We start from the raw sequence: 19927 nt of genomic DNA on the forward strand, positions 1-19927 counted from the left end.
TAGAACAGGATCAGGTGAACCAAATTTCATGGTGCTCTGGTTGGTCCATAGAAATATGTGATGAATTCTTCATTTATGTTAATACTGTTTACACTATGTGTAAAAATATATAAAAATTCCAGAAACAAGAAGTTGATTAACTTTTGAATAATCTAATAAATAATGAATTTGAAATTGCACCACTCTGTATAGCATGCTCACATGAACATTAATTACAAATTTCAGAAAATTTTGTTGTGAAGTTCCTGAGAAAATGTTAGGAAATTTTCATTCATGGCCATTTTGTGTAAAAAATAAATTAAAGTATTTGGTAAGCAGAAAGTTGATAAACTATACACATGAAACAAATTACACATTACACAGTATAGAATGCTCATATGAAGCCTGAAACCAAAATTTCCGGAAGTAAGTTCCTGAGAAATATGTAATGGAAATTGTAATAGGACAGACAGACATAAGGACCTTCAGACAGGGGTAAAACAGTATTCTGTGGATGCAGTTTTTTTGGGGTGTCCAAGTTTTATGGAAACAAATGCTTTTTTGTGAGAATTTGATTTTCATGGATTTGCTTAATCTGCATAGAAGTCTTTAAAAAAATTATAGATCATTATACATTTAGATAACAGGTTAACTGAAACTTACAGAAATTGGTACTCTGCAAATTAAAACTAGATGTGTCGGAACGACACAAATAGCCCTGCTAGCAAAACAAGCTTGAAGCTATTTCTAGGAGTGGAAATTTTTAAAGTCCAAAGCCTGTAATTTTGGCAATATTAGCACAGCAGAACCAAACGTACACTCAATCTGTAACTCATCATAGTAGACTCACATATTATAAATCAGCTTAATATGTGAAGGTCTTAGAAACTAAAGGCTCTAAAGAGCCTGTGTAGCTCAGCTATGTGCATAATCAACAATGGACTCAACATTGTAGACAAGAATAGAATTCATGACAAAAATCTATTTTTTGTTGATCTTGTATTGCTGATCCTTTTGTCTGTTTATTTTCTCTCTATCTTGTTTAATTTTTGCTCAAAACAAAAAAATGGTAAAAAATTCCTCATTTAGGGGCAATCTCTCCTATGAAGAGTGAGTCTAGTAACTATATTGGCAAACATTGACTTGTTTGTGGATCTTGCCTTGTTGATCTTATTTGTTCTTATTCTAAAGTTTCTATTTACCTTTTATAGTTTTTAAGATTTTAACATATAAGGCAAATACTAAAAAAAAAAAGGTAAAAATTGTCATCAAAGGGCAATAACTCCAATTAGAAATCACATGACGATTTCTACCTTGCATACTTATTCCTAGTTCTTGTCTAGCTGATCATTTTTGCAACTTAAAAGTTTCTCTGTCTATTATAGTTTTCAAGATAAAAGGCAATAAAATGCTCCACAGGGCGCAGCTTGATACGATCGCAGAGGTCGAACCCTGAACAGTTGGGGCAAGTATGGACACAACATTCAAGCTTGATACAGCTCTGAATTTGGATTGTGATTAAATATTTGACACAGCATAGGTTTCTGACACAGAATGAATGTGGTCTAAGAACTTAAAAAATTTTAATTGGACAATCACCTATTATGGTCAAATATCCAAAATCTAAATACATGGTTAGATTCAGCATATCAAAGAACCCCAAGAATTCAATTTTTGATGAAATCAAACAAAGTTTAATTTTGGACCCTTTTGATCTCAATGTGGACAAAGTTGATAATGGGGCCCAAAAATCAAAAATCTAAATACATGGTTAGATTCAGCATATCAAAGAACCCCATATATTCAATTTTTGTTGAAATCAAACAAAGTTTAATTTTGGACCCCGATTTGGACCAACTTGAAAACTGGGCCCATAATCAAAAATCTAAATACATGTTTAGATTCAGCATATCAAAGAACCCTAAGAATTCAATTTTTGTTAAAATCAAACTAAGTTTAATTTTTGACCCTTTGGACCTTAATGTAGACCAATTTGAAAACGGAACCAAAGAATCTAAATACACGGTTAGATTCGGCATATCAAAGAACCCCAATAATTCAGTTTTTGATGAAATCAAACAAAAGTTTAATTTTGGACCCTTTGGACCTCAATGTGGACCAATTTAAAAACGGGGCCCAAAATCTAAAAACTTAATACACGGTTAGAATCAGCATATTAAAGAACCCCAAGAATTCAAGAATAAAAACCCATTGAAATTGGTCAAGAAATAAGCAATTTATACGAAGTATCTTCTTTTGCACAATACTGTGCAATTGAATATTTCTTGCTATTGCACAATACTGTACAATTGACAATTTCTTGCTATTGCGCAATATTGTGCTATTGGATATTTCTTGCTATTGCACAATACTGTGCAATTGAAGATTTCTTGCTATTGTGCAATACTGTACAATTGAAAATTTCTTGCTATTGCACAATACTTATTATATGATAATTTACACATCCTGTTTGGTGTGTATCTCCTACCATATCATTATTATTTGCTTTTAAATATAAAACAGAAATAACCAACTTAAAATGGAAAATTTTAAAAGAAAAAAAAAAGGAAAAAAAAAAAATCCCCCCCCCCAAATTTTATGAACCCCCTTATGATTCATCACCCCCAAACTCAATCCCAGCATTCCCTGTGTGATATGGAACCTTGTGGTACAATTTCAGAGACATCCATACACTTGAACACAAGTTATTGTCTGGAAACTAGAAAAATGCTTATTTTTGGCCCCTTTTTCCTACACGTTTTGGGCAATTACCCCCAAACTCAATTCCAGCTTTCCCTTTGTGATATGGAACCTTGTAGTTCAATTTCAGAAAGATCCAAACACTTACACACAAGTTATTGTCATGAAACTAGAAAATGCTTGTTTTTTGCCCCTTTTTTGGCCCCTAATTTCTAATATTTTGAGGCAATAACCCCCAAAATCAATCCAAGCATGCCCTGTGTGATATGGAACCTTGTGGTTCAATGTCAGAGAGATCCATACACTAACACACAAGTTATGTCTGGAAGTTACAAAAATGCTTATTTTTGGCCCCTTATTCCTTAACTGTTGGTTCCATAACCCCCAAAATCAATTCCAACCTTCCTTTTGTGGTATTGAACCTTATGGTAAAATTTTATAGAGATCCATTCACTTAAACTAAAGTTAGAGTGCGAAAACCAGTGTGTCTTCGGACGGTGCTGGACGACGACGACAACGACGATGACGCCAACGTCATACCAATATACGACCGCAAAAATTTTTTGCGGTAGTATAAAAATGAAAAAAAAGGTAAAATTTGTCATTTCAGGGCAATAACTCCTATTTGAAGTCGCCTGACACCTGACATTAGGAAGAGGTCAACATTCTGAACAATTTTGCCATTGTCAGAATTTCTCTGTTTATAACAGTTTTCAAAACAAGACAAAACTTGCATTTTACCCCTATGTTCTATTTTTTCGCCATGTAGGCCATCTTGATTGGTGGGCAGGGTCATAGGACATATTTTTTAAACTAAATACCCCAATGATGATTGTGGCCAAGTTTGATCAAATTTGGTCTAGTATTTTCAGCAGAGAAGATTTTTGTAAAAGTTTACGGATGCCAATGACTACAATGACGGCAAGTGATGAGAGAAGTTCACTTGCCCTTCTGGCCAGGTGAGTTAAAAAAAAAAGCCCGTATAATTGTTCGTAGCAGAATGAGGTAATGATCAATTGATGGATAATGGTAATACTATGTGGCCCTGACCTAAGTCTGCGGGGCCATAAAAAAAAACAATTCAAGTACCCCACCTCCTTAGAAGGGGTATACTACAAATACCTACAAATATCAGACCCCACATGTGTAGTAGAATAATTTTAGTGAAACATTAACTGCTAATCCCTCCAGGGGAGACGATTTCATACTTGTTTTCTATGAAGCATGTGTTGCACAAGTTCTATAAATAGTTTAAAGTGCAGTGTTTTTCTTTTAGACAATTTGAATCTGTTGATGGAAGTACACTGAAAATTTGGGGAATAGCTGTAATGAATATTCATTTTTGTTGCATTCCCAATTTAAATGTGAGGAATGGAACTCAGTCTATTTATTCGATGAAGACTTTACTTCAAAATATCAGTCAGGACAATTTTCATTCACAATCCCTAGATATGAATAGAATCAGAACTCCCCCTGGCCAAAAATGTTTTAATGTTCAATATATTCCTGTTAAAGTAATGGAAACCTAATTATTCCTCTAAGAAGTATGGATTATCTATTGGAAGGTTTCTAGTGAATGCATCACATACCAATATTTATTCGAGATTCCTAAACCCTTGTGATATTATTCTTTTGAATGAACTCATATTGGATGAATTCGGGCCCCGCCGAATGACGGACTTCTGTTTGTCTGTCTGTCTGTCCGTCCGTCCGTCCATAACAAATTGTATCTGCTCTATATCTTGAGAACCTTTATGATTTCAAAGTTTATACTTGACATGTATATTAACCAACACCAGAGGGTGTGTCATAATGTATGAACAACTTCCTAGGTTAAAGGTCAAGGTCAAAAACTTTGGTTTTAGTTGATAACCCCATGTCCTATGGTACAAATCGTGTCCGCTCTATATCTTGAGAACCGTTATGATTTCAAAGTTTATACTTAACATGTATATAAACAAACACCAGATGGTGTGTCATAATGTATGTACAACTTCCTAGGTCAAAGGTCAAGGTCAAAAACTTTGGTTTGAGTTGACAACCCCATGTCCTATGGTAAAGATCGTGTCCGCTCTATATCTTGAGAACGGTTATGATTTCAAAGTTTATACTTGACATGTATATAAACCAACACTAGAGGGTGTGTCATAGTTTATGTACAACTTCCTAGGTCAAAGGTCAAGGTAATAAACTTCGGTTTCAGTTGACATCCCCAAGTGCAATGATAAAGATACAAATTTTTTACCACACATTATTCACAACTGGGCCCACAGAGATGGCTCTAATCTCAATGATATCTAGTTGTTCCAGCTCAGACAATCAGTAAGAACCATGCATTTATGGAAGAAAGGGGCTGTTTGTCATGTTCAGGAGAATAACACAGTTTTCCAACAAATTCAACAGTATATGAAGAACAGGTACAAAAATGGTAGAGATAATACATTACCAAAAGTGAAAGCGAGAAGTTTCATGAAATTCTGTTAAAGTATAAAGATACTTCCTATGATCCCATAGGAGAGCTTGGAAAAACAACAATTGGTATGCATAGTATCAAATAAAAAGAAGCCATTCTAGCAATGGAACCACCAAGTAGAGATCCTCTTCATAAACGTCAAGCAAGTAGTGATAAAATTAAGTTGAAGTAGGAAGACAAGAAACTTATGAAAAATCAATAGCTCTGGTCGTCAGGCTTCGTATTTGAGAGGATCTTTTGTGACACCTGTGTTTTAATTACAGGAAACTGAATGATAAGATGATCAAAGATGCATATCTGATCCCTAGAATAGAATACAATGTTGACTCACTGGTTTTGGTCTCATTGGAGGTAGATTTATCTTAATAAGCTATGTACCTGGTCTTGTCTCATCGGAGGAGGATAACATTAATAAGCTTCTTACCTGGTCTTGGTCTCATTGGAGGTGGATTCTTTGCCACTGAAAAATAAAAACAAAATTTCTGAAAACTGCAATTGTTTAATTAGTCTAAGAATTTACTTTTACACCCTAAGGATATAAGTATTTATTCCTCGCATTCAAAAGATTTTGTCTAAAGTGTACCTGTAAGAAATTATTCCAGACATATGTCAACTACATCTTTTTGTAAATTATCACTCAGTTGGTACATCTCTCAGTAGGCTTTAGTTCAGCCATGCAAATACTGATATCTTCTGTTTGTAAATATCAAGTTCATTAATGATGTCATTTAAGTACAGATGCAAATCCCTTAGTCAACAATCACCTTAAATGGATTTGGCTGGTCTGTTCCTGTTCATGGATAGGATATATATAATGTTACAATGCACTGTTTTTTTTAATCTCAAAATTATTGATAAAGTCTGTAAAATAGATAACTTTCAAGCAAGCCACGTATAAGATTGATTGCATGAATGCCATCTTTACCCCCAAAATAACCAAAACTGGATCTTTTCTTAAACCATAATTTCAAATTTGCTACAGATAGGACAAATGAACAGAAGCACAGCACAGAAAAAGTAATGCCCAAATACTTAAAGAAAAATAACTATTGTAAGTGGTTTTCAATATTTGTGTTACTTACTACCAAGAAGATCAGCATAAATCTGTGGAGGAACTTCAGCCAGTTCCCTCTCACTCCTTGTTAAATATTGATAGGTGCTCAAAGGATGGGAAGAGGTCTCATCCAGTTCCTCTCGATCAGTAATATTCAAGCCCATAACATATAACTGGATTCCGTCTGTCTCTGCTCTCTCTGCCGCTCGCCAAGCATCATTTGTGCTCAAACTCTTATCCTGACCAGTTATCAACAATATAAAGTTTCTGGCATAATCACGATCACCTTGGTCAGGTCTGAACATCTGGGTTCTAGCAGTATCAATGGCTTGTGCTGTGTTTGTTATTCCACCTCTGTATCTGACCTGGTCCACAGCATTTTTGACATCACCACTAGACTGATAGTCCTTGAGATTGAATTGAACATTTGAATCTGTGCTATATCTCAACAAACCAACTCTAAATTCTTCATCATCAATACTAACTGTATCTGCGAGATTTCTGGTAAATGTTGTCATCCAATCAAAATATTCTTGAGAAACAGAAGAATCAAGGATAACGACCAAATCATAACCAGTTTCCTGTGGTTTTACTGTTGTGGCAACTGTAACAGAAATAAGTCTCCAGATTCTGAGCATATAAGGCATAAAACATTGTTTTTGGTCGTAATGGTGATATGTTGAATAAATTGTATATGGATCTCATCCAACTACATCAACTTTAAAATTGGTTGGATAATATTTAGTAACAAATAGTATATGCTTATTTATAAATATGATAACATTCTAAAATCAGGGGGCCTAGGCATAAAATCCTTATGTTTTTGGTCATTATGATGATATATTGAATAAATTGTATATGGATCTCATCCAATTACATCAACTTTAAACATTGATTGGATAATATTAAGTAGTAAATAGTATATACTTATTTATAAGAATGATAACATTCTAAAATCAGGGGGCCTGGGTTGCCAAGTGATCTAAGTAGTTCCTCTATAGTGATGACTAGCCTAAAAAGACTTAGTTTATGAATTGGAACTCTTCTTTGGCAATGGGCTTTTGACTCAGTGTACTTTGTCTTTCTCTTTCTAAAAAACTGGTCTCTATGATACAGGGAAGTGTGCTTAAAAGGCATTAAACACTATAAAAAAACGGATGTTAAAATCAATAATTTACCTTGCCTTTTAATAGACATATATGTTTTCTATATTTCATGTGCTGGCTGATAACATTAACAGTCAGTACAAACTTATAATATGTTATCTAGATAGGCATATCATTCACCTTTGCCTTGAATATATAGAAGACATGATGCATATACTTACTTAAATATTCTTGCTTATAGACTCTAGCATCAAACCCTGAGACCACTGGGTTGGTCAAACAACTGTTCAAATATTTATCATAGCTTACCTGGACAGAAGGCTTGGAAGACTTGGTCACTCAAAACTGCTAATTCATCAAAGCTTTGTACATTGAAACTGTTTTCCGAAGCTGGTTCAGAGGCCATGGCATCCAATTCACGGGTATCTCTTAAACCAATACCAACAGCATAGATATGAATTCCTTCTGCACGAGCCTGCTCTGCCTCAGGAATGGTTCTTCGTGAATTTATATTTGACACACCATCAGTTAATATAAGTACTACATTAGGCACACCATCACGATCCCCATTGGAAGCCGTGAACATTTGTGAACGCATTGTTCTCAAACCATCTGCAGTGTTTGTACTTCCATATCTATATGGAATGGCATCAATAGCTTCCATTATGTCTTGTGAGCTACTGTAGTCATTCATTTGGAATTCAATATGGACACCAGTACTATATGAAACAATTCCAGCCTGTATATTACCGGAATCTAAATCAGCATTCTTTAAGAAATCTTTACAGAAATTCTTCATTTTCTGGTAGTTAGCATCACCCACACTGGTTGAAGAGTCCAAAATAATAACAATATCAACTTTGGCTTGACCACATGCTGTGAAAAAAAAAATCAAAATAAGCATTCTGAATGTATAGTGTGTACAATAGAGTATCAAAAATGCCAGAAACATGGAATTAATTGACATTTCCATAGAACAAGCACATGAGCTCAGTTATATTTTCAATTTCTTTACAAATTGGGAAAGATTTGTTGATGAGGGCTCTCTAAAATGATTGCATGAGCCTGAGTATGAAGGTATTTCTTTTAAAATCTTATGATTTGACACGTGGTGATTATTTAAGAAAGATATCCTTTAGAATGATTAGTAATTAAAATTGAATGCATGATGGGGTAAAGTAAAAAAGTATGCTCTGACTGACTTTGGAAAGTAGTATAAATTTCACCATTAGAGTAAACTTTAAAAATGGTTGATATGCTACAATCTAAGGGATTCTTCTACTAGAAAATCTTCTTCATACTTAAAAGGCATATTTCTAAATCAACAATCAAAGTGCTTGTGAGCCTTGAAGGGTAATAATTGAATTCATTTTGAAATGTATTTTGTGAAAATTTGAAATAAAACATTGAATTTTATTTTGCTAGGCAAATTAAATATTCGAGTTGGAGTTTATCTTCCTTTTTTCATGATTGCACATTTGCAATTGAACCTACTTTGAAAACAGATTCATACACAATGCATTACTTATGTATTTTTTAATTAAAAAAAAATGTCTTCACAAGTACTGTAGTTCAAATATTCATCATATTGTAACTTAAACATCGAAGTATAACATATCATCAATAAATTGCATGGCATTGACTGGATAGGATCTAAATAATGATCACTTCACTGGATTATTTTGTTTGAACTATCAAAGGTAGTGACAAACCATGGATGGTATAGATATCAAGTCACTACCATAAGGTTTTTACTGCATTTCATGCAATCTTTACCCAAAAACATTAAAATTAACATGTTGAAAGCTGGATGCTTATTTTTACTTTTACTTACGTTTATCAGTTGTTGGAAGAGTTATTGGTACTGAAATAAAACAAAAATTACATTTATAAAAAATAAAAACACATTTATTTAATACAAATGTATAACCATAGACACTTTAGATTATTCAAGACTACAAATAATTGAAATAAAAAAATAAGTCTTCTCACATTCACTTTTTTTTTGTAGAAATGATGGAATCTTACTATATTTTTTTTTTTTAATTTGAGGTATTGTTTGCCTCCAAATTCATGAAAAGATAAATGGTCCCTTCAGACTCTCAGGGAAAAAAATCCCTATTCCCAACTGGCATAACCAAGGTCAGAAATGAAAAAATCTATAAATTTGACAACAGACCAATGATGCATGTCTGCTTTTCCTTAAAAAATTAAATAGTACTGTGTGCATATGTTTCATGTTTTGTGATAATAGTAGTAGCAACAATTATATGTATTGATGTTCCCTTAGTAATTTAGTTTCTGATTCTTATTTCTGTTTCCAACTTATGATTTGTTTTTATTGCTTTAAGTGAATTACATCATGTACTTACAAATAACTCTGAGAGAAGTTTGTTGACTTTGTGCAGTTCCAACAGGATTATCAGCAAAACATTGATACATTCCTGTATCTGAAGTATCCAAATTTCTAATAGTCAGAGATGGTGAGCTGGGAGAGACACGAGAGTAACGAGAGGACCTGGTGTCAACATCAACCATCTCTCCTCTGTCCTCTCTCCTCCAGTACAAGGTTGTTTCAGATGGATTAGCCACAACATCACATTCTAGAGTAACCTCTGTACCCAAATCTCCAGTGTATTCTCTCTTTGGAACTGTGACAACAGGAAGTGCTAGAAGAAACATATGCAGGGTGAAAGATCTAAGTATAAAGAACCTTGTAAATAACATGTTTTTATAAAATAAGGAGATGTGGTATATCTGCCAATGAGACAACAATCCACAAGAAACCAAATACATTAAAATATGTTAACACTTATATGTCATGATAACTATATAGCCTACAACAATGAGCAAAAACCCATACTATATATCAAGCAATTAAAGGCCATATGTACAGAGCTAGATTATAGAAACAATAAGTAGAACTGTGAGCTGTAGCTGTTGTTTTCATTATTATTTATGATAACCTCCTTCAAGTATTGTGTTAGTAAGAAGTTGAGGCGTGATGAATTTGAAACCATACCATACCCAACAGTATAGCATATTCACATTAAGCCTTATAACAATTTCAGGAAACTCTTATAAAATCAAATGAAGGCAAGAAAATTTGAAATCATAATTGAATTTTGTGAGCACTATATAACAAATACCACGCAAACCACATGTTGCTTATAGAAAATAATCAAAAATTTGAGGAAAGTATTATTAGGTAAAGAGTTAGAGAAATTGATTTCTTCTCCTGCACCAATTTTGATTTTTCGCATTCCTGGTCTAGTTGAAACAAGTGTGACATGTGGAGCAAGATCTGCCTACCCTTCCTGAGCACCTAAGATCACCATCGGGTTTTTTAGTGGGGTTCATGCTGTTCCTTCTTAAGTTTTCAATCTTGTATTCTGAGGACTTGTTTGTCTTTTGCCATGGCATGGTCAGTTTATTTTCGACTTATTAACTATCACTTGGGTATCTTCATTCTCTCGTTTGATCAAGAAAGTCAAATCAAACTTTGAACATTCTGAATTCTACTTTCTAGTGTTGTAGAGTTGTTACCTGTTAGTCAAATGTATTCTTAATCATTTTTTATTCAAATACACCAACCTCCAGTAACATCAACATCACCATTAGTACTGGATCCAACACCAGCAGCGTTCTCTGCAGTACACACATAGGAACCTTCATCTTGAAAGTTTGCACTATCTATTGTAAGAGAGGGCACACGTACTGTAGAACCACTATATTTTCTACCATCTACTACTACTGGTGTCCTTGAATCACCTTGGACACGATACCATGTGACTTTCTTGACAGGTATATCAGACTTCACTGTACATTCTATTGTCACAGGTCCTCCATAAAGTACAGTGCTTCTGTATGGTTTAATATCTACATCAGGTTTCACTACAAGAGTAACAAGATTGCTACAATGTAGCCAAATGTTCACTTTGCCATGTAAATGACAAATAAAATTGAAGAACAGGAATATTGATAACATTATATAGTGTATTTCAAGCTTTTGCATTTCTTCCAGTTATTAAACAAGCAGAATCTGGGGTTGTTCTTGTGAACACAGAATCGTGGAATCGATGCATTATATACTTCAAATGCAGCTCTTTCAAAGTTGCAGTGCGTTTACTTAATTTTCTGAAATGCCACACAAAAAGTCTGTCAAGTGCGACTGCCTCTCAAACATTTGTCAAACATGTCTTCAAGGTACATTTTGTTTTTGATGTTAAAAAGGGTCAATCAGAACTGCTCAGCTTCTTTTGTGTGTGCAACGAGAAAGGCTGAGTAGTTCTGATTGATTTTAAAGTCTAAATTCATGTTTTCTTTTTCAGAGTACGGTTCCGATTTTCTAATCAATATAATTTATAAAGATTTTGAGTATAACTAGTTTAAAAGATATTCCACAATTGTCCTGGAAATTTTCTTAAATCAAATTTAAAACCAAAATAACTCACTGTTATGCAAGTTTATATTCTACAATTCATTAAGAATTAATAAAATTCTGTGTTTTATTATTTCCTCAAATGAAGCTTCCTTTGTAAACTAGAGGCTCTCAAGAGCCTGTGTTGCTCACCTGTTTCTACTTTGGTTTTAGAAATCATGTAAAATAAGGTTAAAATCATAATAAATAGTATAAGATACCCCAATAATGATTGAGGCTTAGTTTGGTTTAACTTGGCCCAGTAGTTAAATTAAAAGCAGATCATCCCATTGTAGTCTTACAATAGTTACTGAAAACCCTTTATCATTATTTAAATTAGTTTTCAAGTTGTGACCATTTGAAATTGTTTATTTTACAATTTTCCCATAGACTACTATAATAAACCCCTATGTTCTATTTTTAGCCATGATGGCCATGTTGGTTGGATGGCAGGGTCATTGGATATTTTTTTCAATAAAGATACCCTATTGAAAATTATGGCTAAGTTTAATTCTATTTGGCCCAGTAGATTAAGTGGAGACGATTTTTGTAAAAGATTACAACAAGAGTGCACACGCTGAAATGTCTCGCCTTCTTTACTTATCATTGATATTATGTTGATAGTCCTAAATATAAAGCTTTATTACAACTGTCACATAAACTTAACATTAACCAAGTAAACTAAACATTGAGTAATGAACCATGAAAATGAGGTCAATGTCAGATGAACCATGCTAGGCAGGCATGTACAGCTAACAATTTTTCCATACAACAAATATAGTTGACCAATTCCTTATAGTTTAAGAAAAACAGATCAAAACACAAAAACTTAACTTTGACCACTGAACCATGAAAATGAGGTAAAGGTCAGATGACACCTGGGTGACTGACATATAGATCATAAAATATTTCCATACACTAAATATAGTTGAAATATTGCATATAGTATTAGAAAAAAAGATCAAAACTCAAAAACTTAACTTTGACCACTGAACCATGAAAATGAGGTCAAGGTCAGATGACACCTGCCAGCTAGACATGTTCACCTTACAATCATTCCATACACCAAATATAGTAGACCTATTGCATACAGTATAAGAAAAACAGACCAAAACACAAAAACTTAACTATAACCACTGAACCATGAAAATGAGGTCAAGGTCAGATGACACCTGCCAGTTGGACATGTACACCTTATAGTCCTTCCATACACCGAATATACAAGACCTATTGCTTATAGTATCTGAGATATGGACTTGACCACCAAAACTTAACCTTGTTCACTGATCCATGAAATGAGGTCGAGGTCAAGTGAAAACTGTCTGACTGGGATGAGGACCTTGTAAGGTACGCACATACCAAATATAGTTATCCTATTACTTATAATAAGAGAGAATTAAACGTAACAAAAAATCTGAACTTTTTTTTCAAGTAGTCACTGAACCATGAAAATGAGGTCAAGGACATTGGACATGTGACTGACGGAAACTTCGTAACATGAGGCATCTATATACAAAGTATGAAGCATCCAGGTCTTCTAGCTTCTAAAATATAAAGCTTTTAAAAAGTAAGCTAACGCCGCCGCCGGATCACTTTCCCTAAGTCGAGCTTTCTGCGACAAAAGTCACAGGCTCGACAAAAACTGCAAAATTTCCTTAAAATTATCAATTCAGGGGCAGCAACACAACAACGGGTTGTCTGATTTGTCTGAAAATTTCAGTGCATATAGATCCTAACCTGATGAACATTTTTACTCAGCGCCAGATTTGCTCTAAATGCTTAAGTTTCAGAGATAAAAGCCAAAAACTGCATTTTACCCCTATGTTCTATTTTTAGCAATGGCGGCCATGTTGGTTGGCAGACAGGGTCATCGGACACATTTTTAAAACTAGATACCCCAATAATGATTGTGGCCAAGTTTGGTTAAATTTGGCCCTGTAGTTTCAGAGAAGATTTTTGTAAAAGTTAATGGAAGACGACGACGGACGCGAAGTGATGAGAAGCTAATAAACATGCCTCCGAAAAAGAGGATTACTTACGAAATTAAACAATGTTTGACAAGCAATTCGGAAAGGAATATGCAATAAATTGATGAAAAATTAACTACAGGCAATTTTATCAAGTTCTAAAGAAGTAACAAACTTATTTTGCTAAAAATTCAGAATGTTTTGATATACGCTATATAATTATAGGTTGTACAGCAGAAAGATTCATAAGCCATGCATTACTTTCTGCAAGTTTTAATAAAATTATTTTGTTGACCAGATGAGTAACATCCTTGTAACTTGAATATAGGAGTATAAATTATTCATTAATAAATTATAAGTTGCTGGAAATTGGTATGGATAGGATCTAAAAAATGCTCACTTGACTATGTTGTATTTACTAGAAGTCTTTATACCATTTTTTTATATCATTAACCCAGGATTTCATGACTGTGCTGGCCCCAAAAATCGTCCCCAGAAGAATATAAAACTATAACCTCATTTGATTTTAAAGTAATTACTTTCAATTGTCTTAAGAGGGTCATTTGACCACATTATCAACGGGGCAAGTTTTGAAAAAACAGTTGATATCAATTTTGTTAACACATACCTGCCAACCTCTGAAACCTTAAGCTTCAAAGAGGGTTAGATTTTGCACAAACAACATTTTCAAGTTAAATATATGACTTGTTTACTTATTTATCTACAAAACACTAACAAGAGTTAATAAATATACTTTATTTCTTCAATCCACGGTAATAATATATACAAGGTATTTTTTTTTTTTGCATTTTTCAATACCTCTGAGTCTCATAATTCATAACATTCCATATTTTTATTTTGTTGTGAATCTCACACTAAGAATGCTTTCAAACGTCGTACAGACCACAAGAAGAAACCGAAAAGTTGATTGAACATGGTGTGCAAAATGAAGATTTATTGCCAAGTAAAAATTGAAAATCTTTCATTCAATATGCTTGACATTTCTATTTACAGTTATCTATTTCCTCTTTTTTACACTGCAGCTTGGTCCAGACAAAGTCCTCTATCTTGTAGGAGTTGACATAGCAGAAATGAATTTCGATTACTTATAAATCGAACATAAAAACTTCTGACCAAAGTTTTCAAATGATCGCCGATTGTTTATTTATTTCTATTGACTGGAATGAAAAAGCCAGAGAATTACAAATGCGGGTCATTTCAGGTAAACATATCCGAAAGCGGGAGATACTATTCTCCTGCACGGGAGTGGACCGGCAAGCGAGAGATTTCCGGAATTTTGTCCTTTTCGCGGGAGACACCCACTCAAAACGGGAGGGTTGGCAGGTATATGGTTTACACATCCATTAATGTCCATCAGCAATAATTCAATTGTTTAACAATCATATAAAATTAATGCCAAAAGTAAAATTAAACTGTTCAGGTTACTGATTTGTGCTAGCAGACAGCAGAACTTACCAGCATTGGTTTCTATCAATTCTCATACCTGCACAGTCAAGCATGAACATTTTCATTCCTGCTCAATCAGGAACGAACATTTTAACATGGGGCTGTTTCTTTTTCCCAGATGAAATTGAAAATAGATTTTTGGGACACTGGAGAAGCCAATCCCTGAATTGTTTTATAGAATCACTATAAATATGGTATAACCATCTTCCTGTTTGAAATTTTGACGAACAGTTTATGATCCTAGAGAATAAAATATCTTTTCCTGGTTCTAAACTATTAATAAGTTACTTACCTGGTCTTGGTCTCATTGGAGGAGGATTTTTTCCCACTGAAAAATAAAAACAACTTTTTCTACATGTTGATACAGTAAATTCTCTGTTTTTTTTGGCATTTTGGAAATAATTTACTTCTGGCTTTCGTTTGTTTTTTGTCTGAATTGTAACTGGTGGAAATTTTCAAGTACATTTTCTAAAGTACTTTGAAATGATTCAGTTTATAGATATGCCAATACACTTCTAATCCCGTCGGTAACATATTCCCATTAGCCAGTACTTTGGTTCTAGCAGGATTTAACCTATTCATTTTGTTTGAAATTTCCAGTCCAAAATTCTAACCTTATGCTTTTTTGTTTTTTTTAAGGTAACATCTGCCTAGTAGATATTCCTTTGGTCTAGCATATGATTGAACATATCCATTTGTTATTTCCAGTTCAATAAATAACTAATTGTACTTATATGGTTGCAATGCCCTCAAGTCTTCTAACATGGTTTTACCAGATTACCTCTCTTTTTTTTATGTTTTTGACTTTGTATCAAAACTGAAATTACTTTCACTAGTAAACAATTTTTAGTCTGAAAAAGTCATTTTAAAATGAACATCTATGAAAAGTGGTTTTCAGCATTTCAGTCAATTTTCAGACTAATCCAGTACAGTATTAAAATTCAGTACTGTTTACATCATTCACTTGGAAGTAGATTAATTCTGAATACTTTCTTTTGTTCATGAAAAAGCTTCTGTCCCAAGTTTTGTAAAAATCCATAACTATTATAATTTACATATAAAAGAACTATAACTTAAGACTGCACCTAAATATTGACAAAGCCAAAGTAGGATTGCTTAATCTTACTTTAGACCAAAACATGCATGTGGTGTACAAAATTTTAATCCTTGAACTCTTAGATGTCTCTACCTGATCACATAGGACTTTTTTTTAAGATCTCAAATGCCTCATATTTTTGGCTTCTATCATAGCTGAAATAATTTTTGGCCACTCATGCAGAAAACTTGGATTTTATTTCTTTTAAATTCAATTTTTTTTCTCCAGATTTAATCCAATCATAAAAAAAAATAGAATATTTTTCTTTTTTTCAATTTTTATAAAGGTTGTAAAACATGTTGAAAGTACAACAAACTAAATTACATTGTATTAGAAATAATTTCAAAGGATGCATGCATTTGAAAGTTTAATCACAGATTTAAACATGCTCTGAAAACTCAGTAATTTGTTCATTAAAAAGCTCCTACCCCAAGTTTTCTAAAAATACAGGAGTGTTTGACAACATTATAATCAACTTCTAAAATCTATAATCAAAAACTGAACCTAAATATTGATAAGGCCAATGCAGGATCACTATGTTGCACTTTTGCATTTTTTGTCATAAGGGACCCAAAGGGTTCAAAAGTAAATGATTATCATACAAATGTAGCTTGATCAAGCCAAAGTAGGATCCTGATATTTTCACAACTTCTGTACCAGGGGAGTCAAAATGATTTACTTTGGTAAGTGATTATTATACAAATGTAGATTGTGTTACTTACTACCAAGAAGATCAGCATATATCTGGGTAGGAACATCAGCTAGTTCTCTCTCACTCCTTGTTAAATATTGGTAGGTGTTCAAAGGATGAGAAGACGTCTCATCTAGTTCCTCACGATCAGTAATATTCAAGCCCATAACATATAACTGGATTCCGTCTGTCTCTGCTCTCTCTGCCGCTCGCCAAGCATCATTTGTACTCAAACTCTTATCCTGACCAGTTATCAACAATATAAAGTTTCTGGCATAGTCACGATCACCTTGGTCAGGTCTGAACATCTGGGTTCTAGCAGTATCTATGGCTTGTGCTGTGTTTGTTATTCCACCTCTGTATCTGACCTGATCAACAGCATTTTTGACATCACCACTAGACTGATAGTCCTTGAGATTGAATTGAACATTTGAATCTGTGCTATATCTCAACAAACCAACTCTAAATTCATCATCATCGATACTTACTGTATCTGCAAGATTTCTGGTAAATGTTGTCATCCAATCAAAATATTCTTGAGAAACAGAAGAATCAAGTATAACAACCAAATCATAACCAGTTTCCTGTGGTTTTACTGTTGTGGCAACTGTAACAGAAATAATTGGTCTACTGATTCTGAGCATATTAGGCATAAAAAATTTATGTTCTTGGTTGTAATGGTGATATACTGAATAATGGTTACCTCAACTTATACATATTCATTAGGATGAAAACATGCTAAAATCAGGGGGCTTAGGTGGCCCAGTGGTCTAAGTAGTTTGTCTATAGTGATAACTAGCCTGAAAAGACTGAGTTTGTGCATTAGAATTCTTCTTGGAAAGGTGCTTTTGACACTGATCTCATGCCTATGGTGAGTTGTCTTCTCAAAGTAATTTGTCTTCTTCCTTAAAAAAAACCTGACCTCCACGATATGGAGAAATGTGCTTAAAAAGGCATTAAAGCCAAGTACAAAAAAATTGTTACTAAAATCAAAAATTTCCTTTGCCTTTTAATAGACAGATATACTTTCTATATTTTTTATGTGCTGGCTGAAAAAAATAACAGTAAGTATAAAATTATGAAATGTTACCCTAAACAGGCATATAATTTTGGCCTTAAGATTGTTCGCCTTTGCTTTGACTAGAAGACAAGATGCAAATACTTTAATGTCCTTGGTTCTAGAACCTACCATCCAATCCTTTGACCACAGGGTTGGTCAAACAACTGTTCGAATATTTATCATAGCTTACCTGGACAGAAAGCTTGGAAAACTTGGTCACTCAAAACTGCCAATTCATCAAAGCTTTGAACATTGAAGCTGTTTTCTGAAGCTGGTTCAGAGGCCATGGCATCCAACTCACGGGTATCTCTTAAACCAATACCAACAGCATAGATATGAATTCCTTCTTCTCGAGCCTTCTCTGCCTCAGGAATGGTTCTTCTTGAATTTATATTTGACACACCATCAGTTAATATAAGTACTACATTAGGCACACCATCACGATCCCCATTGGAAGCCGTGAACATTTGTGAACGCATTGTTCTCAAACCATCAGCAGTGTTTGTACTTCCATATCTATATGGAATGGCATCAATAGCTTCCATTATGTCTTGTGAGCTACTGTAGTCATTCATTTGGAATTCAATATGGACACCAGTACTATATGAAACAATTCCCGCCTGTATATTACCGGAATCTAAATCAGCATTCTTTAAGAAATCTTTACAGAAATTTTTCATTTTCTGGTAGTTAGCATCACCCACACTGGTTGAGGAGTCCAAAATAATAACAATATCAACCTTTGCTTGACCACATGCTGTGAAAAAAATATTTAAAATAAGCATTCTGATTGTATTGTATGTACAATAGAGTATCAAAAATGACAAAAACATGGAATGAGTTGACACTTCCATATGGAACAAGCACATGAGTTCAGTTGTTTTTTCAATTTCTTTACAAATTGGAAAAGATTTGTTGATGGTGTCTCTCTAAAATTATTGCATGGGGTATATCTTTTCAAATTTGATGATTGGACTTGTGGTGATTATTTAAGAAAGATAACATTAAGAGTTAAAGGTAATAATAAATTAAAATTGTATGCATGATGGGGTAAGATATAAAAGATGGTTCTGACTGACTTTGGACAGAAGTGTAAAATTACAACATTACAGCAGTCTGTAAATATGTTACAATCTAAGGGATTCTTCCACTAGAAAATTTTCTTTGTACTTAAAAGGCTTATTTCTAAATCAACACAAGAATGTACCTGCTGAAATGTCTCACCTGCTTTACTGATCATTGATTTTATGTTGATAGTCCTTAATAAAAGTTCAAATACAACAAGAGTGCACACGCTGAAATGTCTCGCCTTCTTTACTAATCATTGATATTATGTTGATAGTCCTAAATATAAAGCTTTATTACAACTGTCACATAAACTTAACATTAACCAAGTAAACTAAACATTGACCAATGAACCATGAAAATGAGGTCAAGGTCAGATGAACCATGCTAGGCAGGCATGTACAGCTAACAATTCTTCCATACAACAAATATAATTGTCCTATTGCTTATAGTTTAAGAAAAACAGATCAAAACACAAAAACTTAACACTGAGCAATGCACCTTGAAAATGAGGTCAAGGTCAATTAAAACCTGCGTGACTGACATAAAGATCATAAAATATTTCCATACACCAAATATAGTTGAACTATTGCATATAGTATTAGAAAAAAAGACCAAAACTCAAAAACTTAACTTTGACCACTGAACCATGAAAATGAGGTCAAGGTCAGATGACACCTGCCAGCTAGACATGTACACCTTACAATCATTCCATACACCAAATATAGTAGACCTATTGCATACAGTATAAGAAAAATAGACCAAAACACAAAAACTTAACTATAACCACTGAACCATGAAAATGAGGTCAAGGTCAGATGACACCTGCCAGTTGGACATGTACACCTT

At 33.7% G+C, this 19927-nt stretch overlaps 1 protein-coding gene across 12 annotated transcripts in view; it reads right to left on the reverse strand.

Annotated features, from left to right (window-relative positions):
* Positions 1–19927, reverse strand: part of LOC127718513 (uncharacterized) — a 150120-nt gene that overhangs the window by 64994 nt on the left and 65199 nt on the right. For 10 of the 12 annotated variants that reach the window (XM_052224571.1, XM_052224576.1, XM_052224569.1 and 7 more), the window contains 7 exons: positions 15459–15494; positions 10907–11206; positions 9685–9981; positions 9147–9176; positions 7622–8188; positions 6235–6810; positions 5577–5612 (listed from right to left, as the gene is read on the reverse strand). In XM_052224571.1, the coding sequence (XP_052080531.1) occupies positions 5577–5612; positions 6235–6810; positions 7622–8188; positions 9147–9176; positions 9685–9981; positions 10907–11206; positions 15459–15494 (1842 nt within the window). Of the gene's footprint in view, positions 1–5576; positions 5613–6234; positions 6811–7621; positions 8189–9146; positions 9177–9684; positions 9982–10906; positions 11207–15458; positions 15495–16984; positions 17561–18203; positions 18771–19927 lie in introns of all 12 variants that reach the window. The other 2 variants (XM_052224573.1, XM_052224574.1) reach the window with 1 other exon arrangement.

Source organism: Mytilus californianus, unplaced genomic scaffold (genome assembly GCF_021869535.1).
Source record: "Mytilus californianus isolate M0D057914Y unplaced genomic scaffold, xbMytCali1.0.p SCAF_10, whole genome shotgun sequence".
NCBI classification, from domain to species: domain Eukaryota; kingdom Metazoa; phylum Mollusca; class Bivalvia; order Mytilida; family Mytilidae; genus Mytilus; species Mytilus californianus.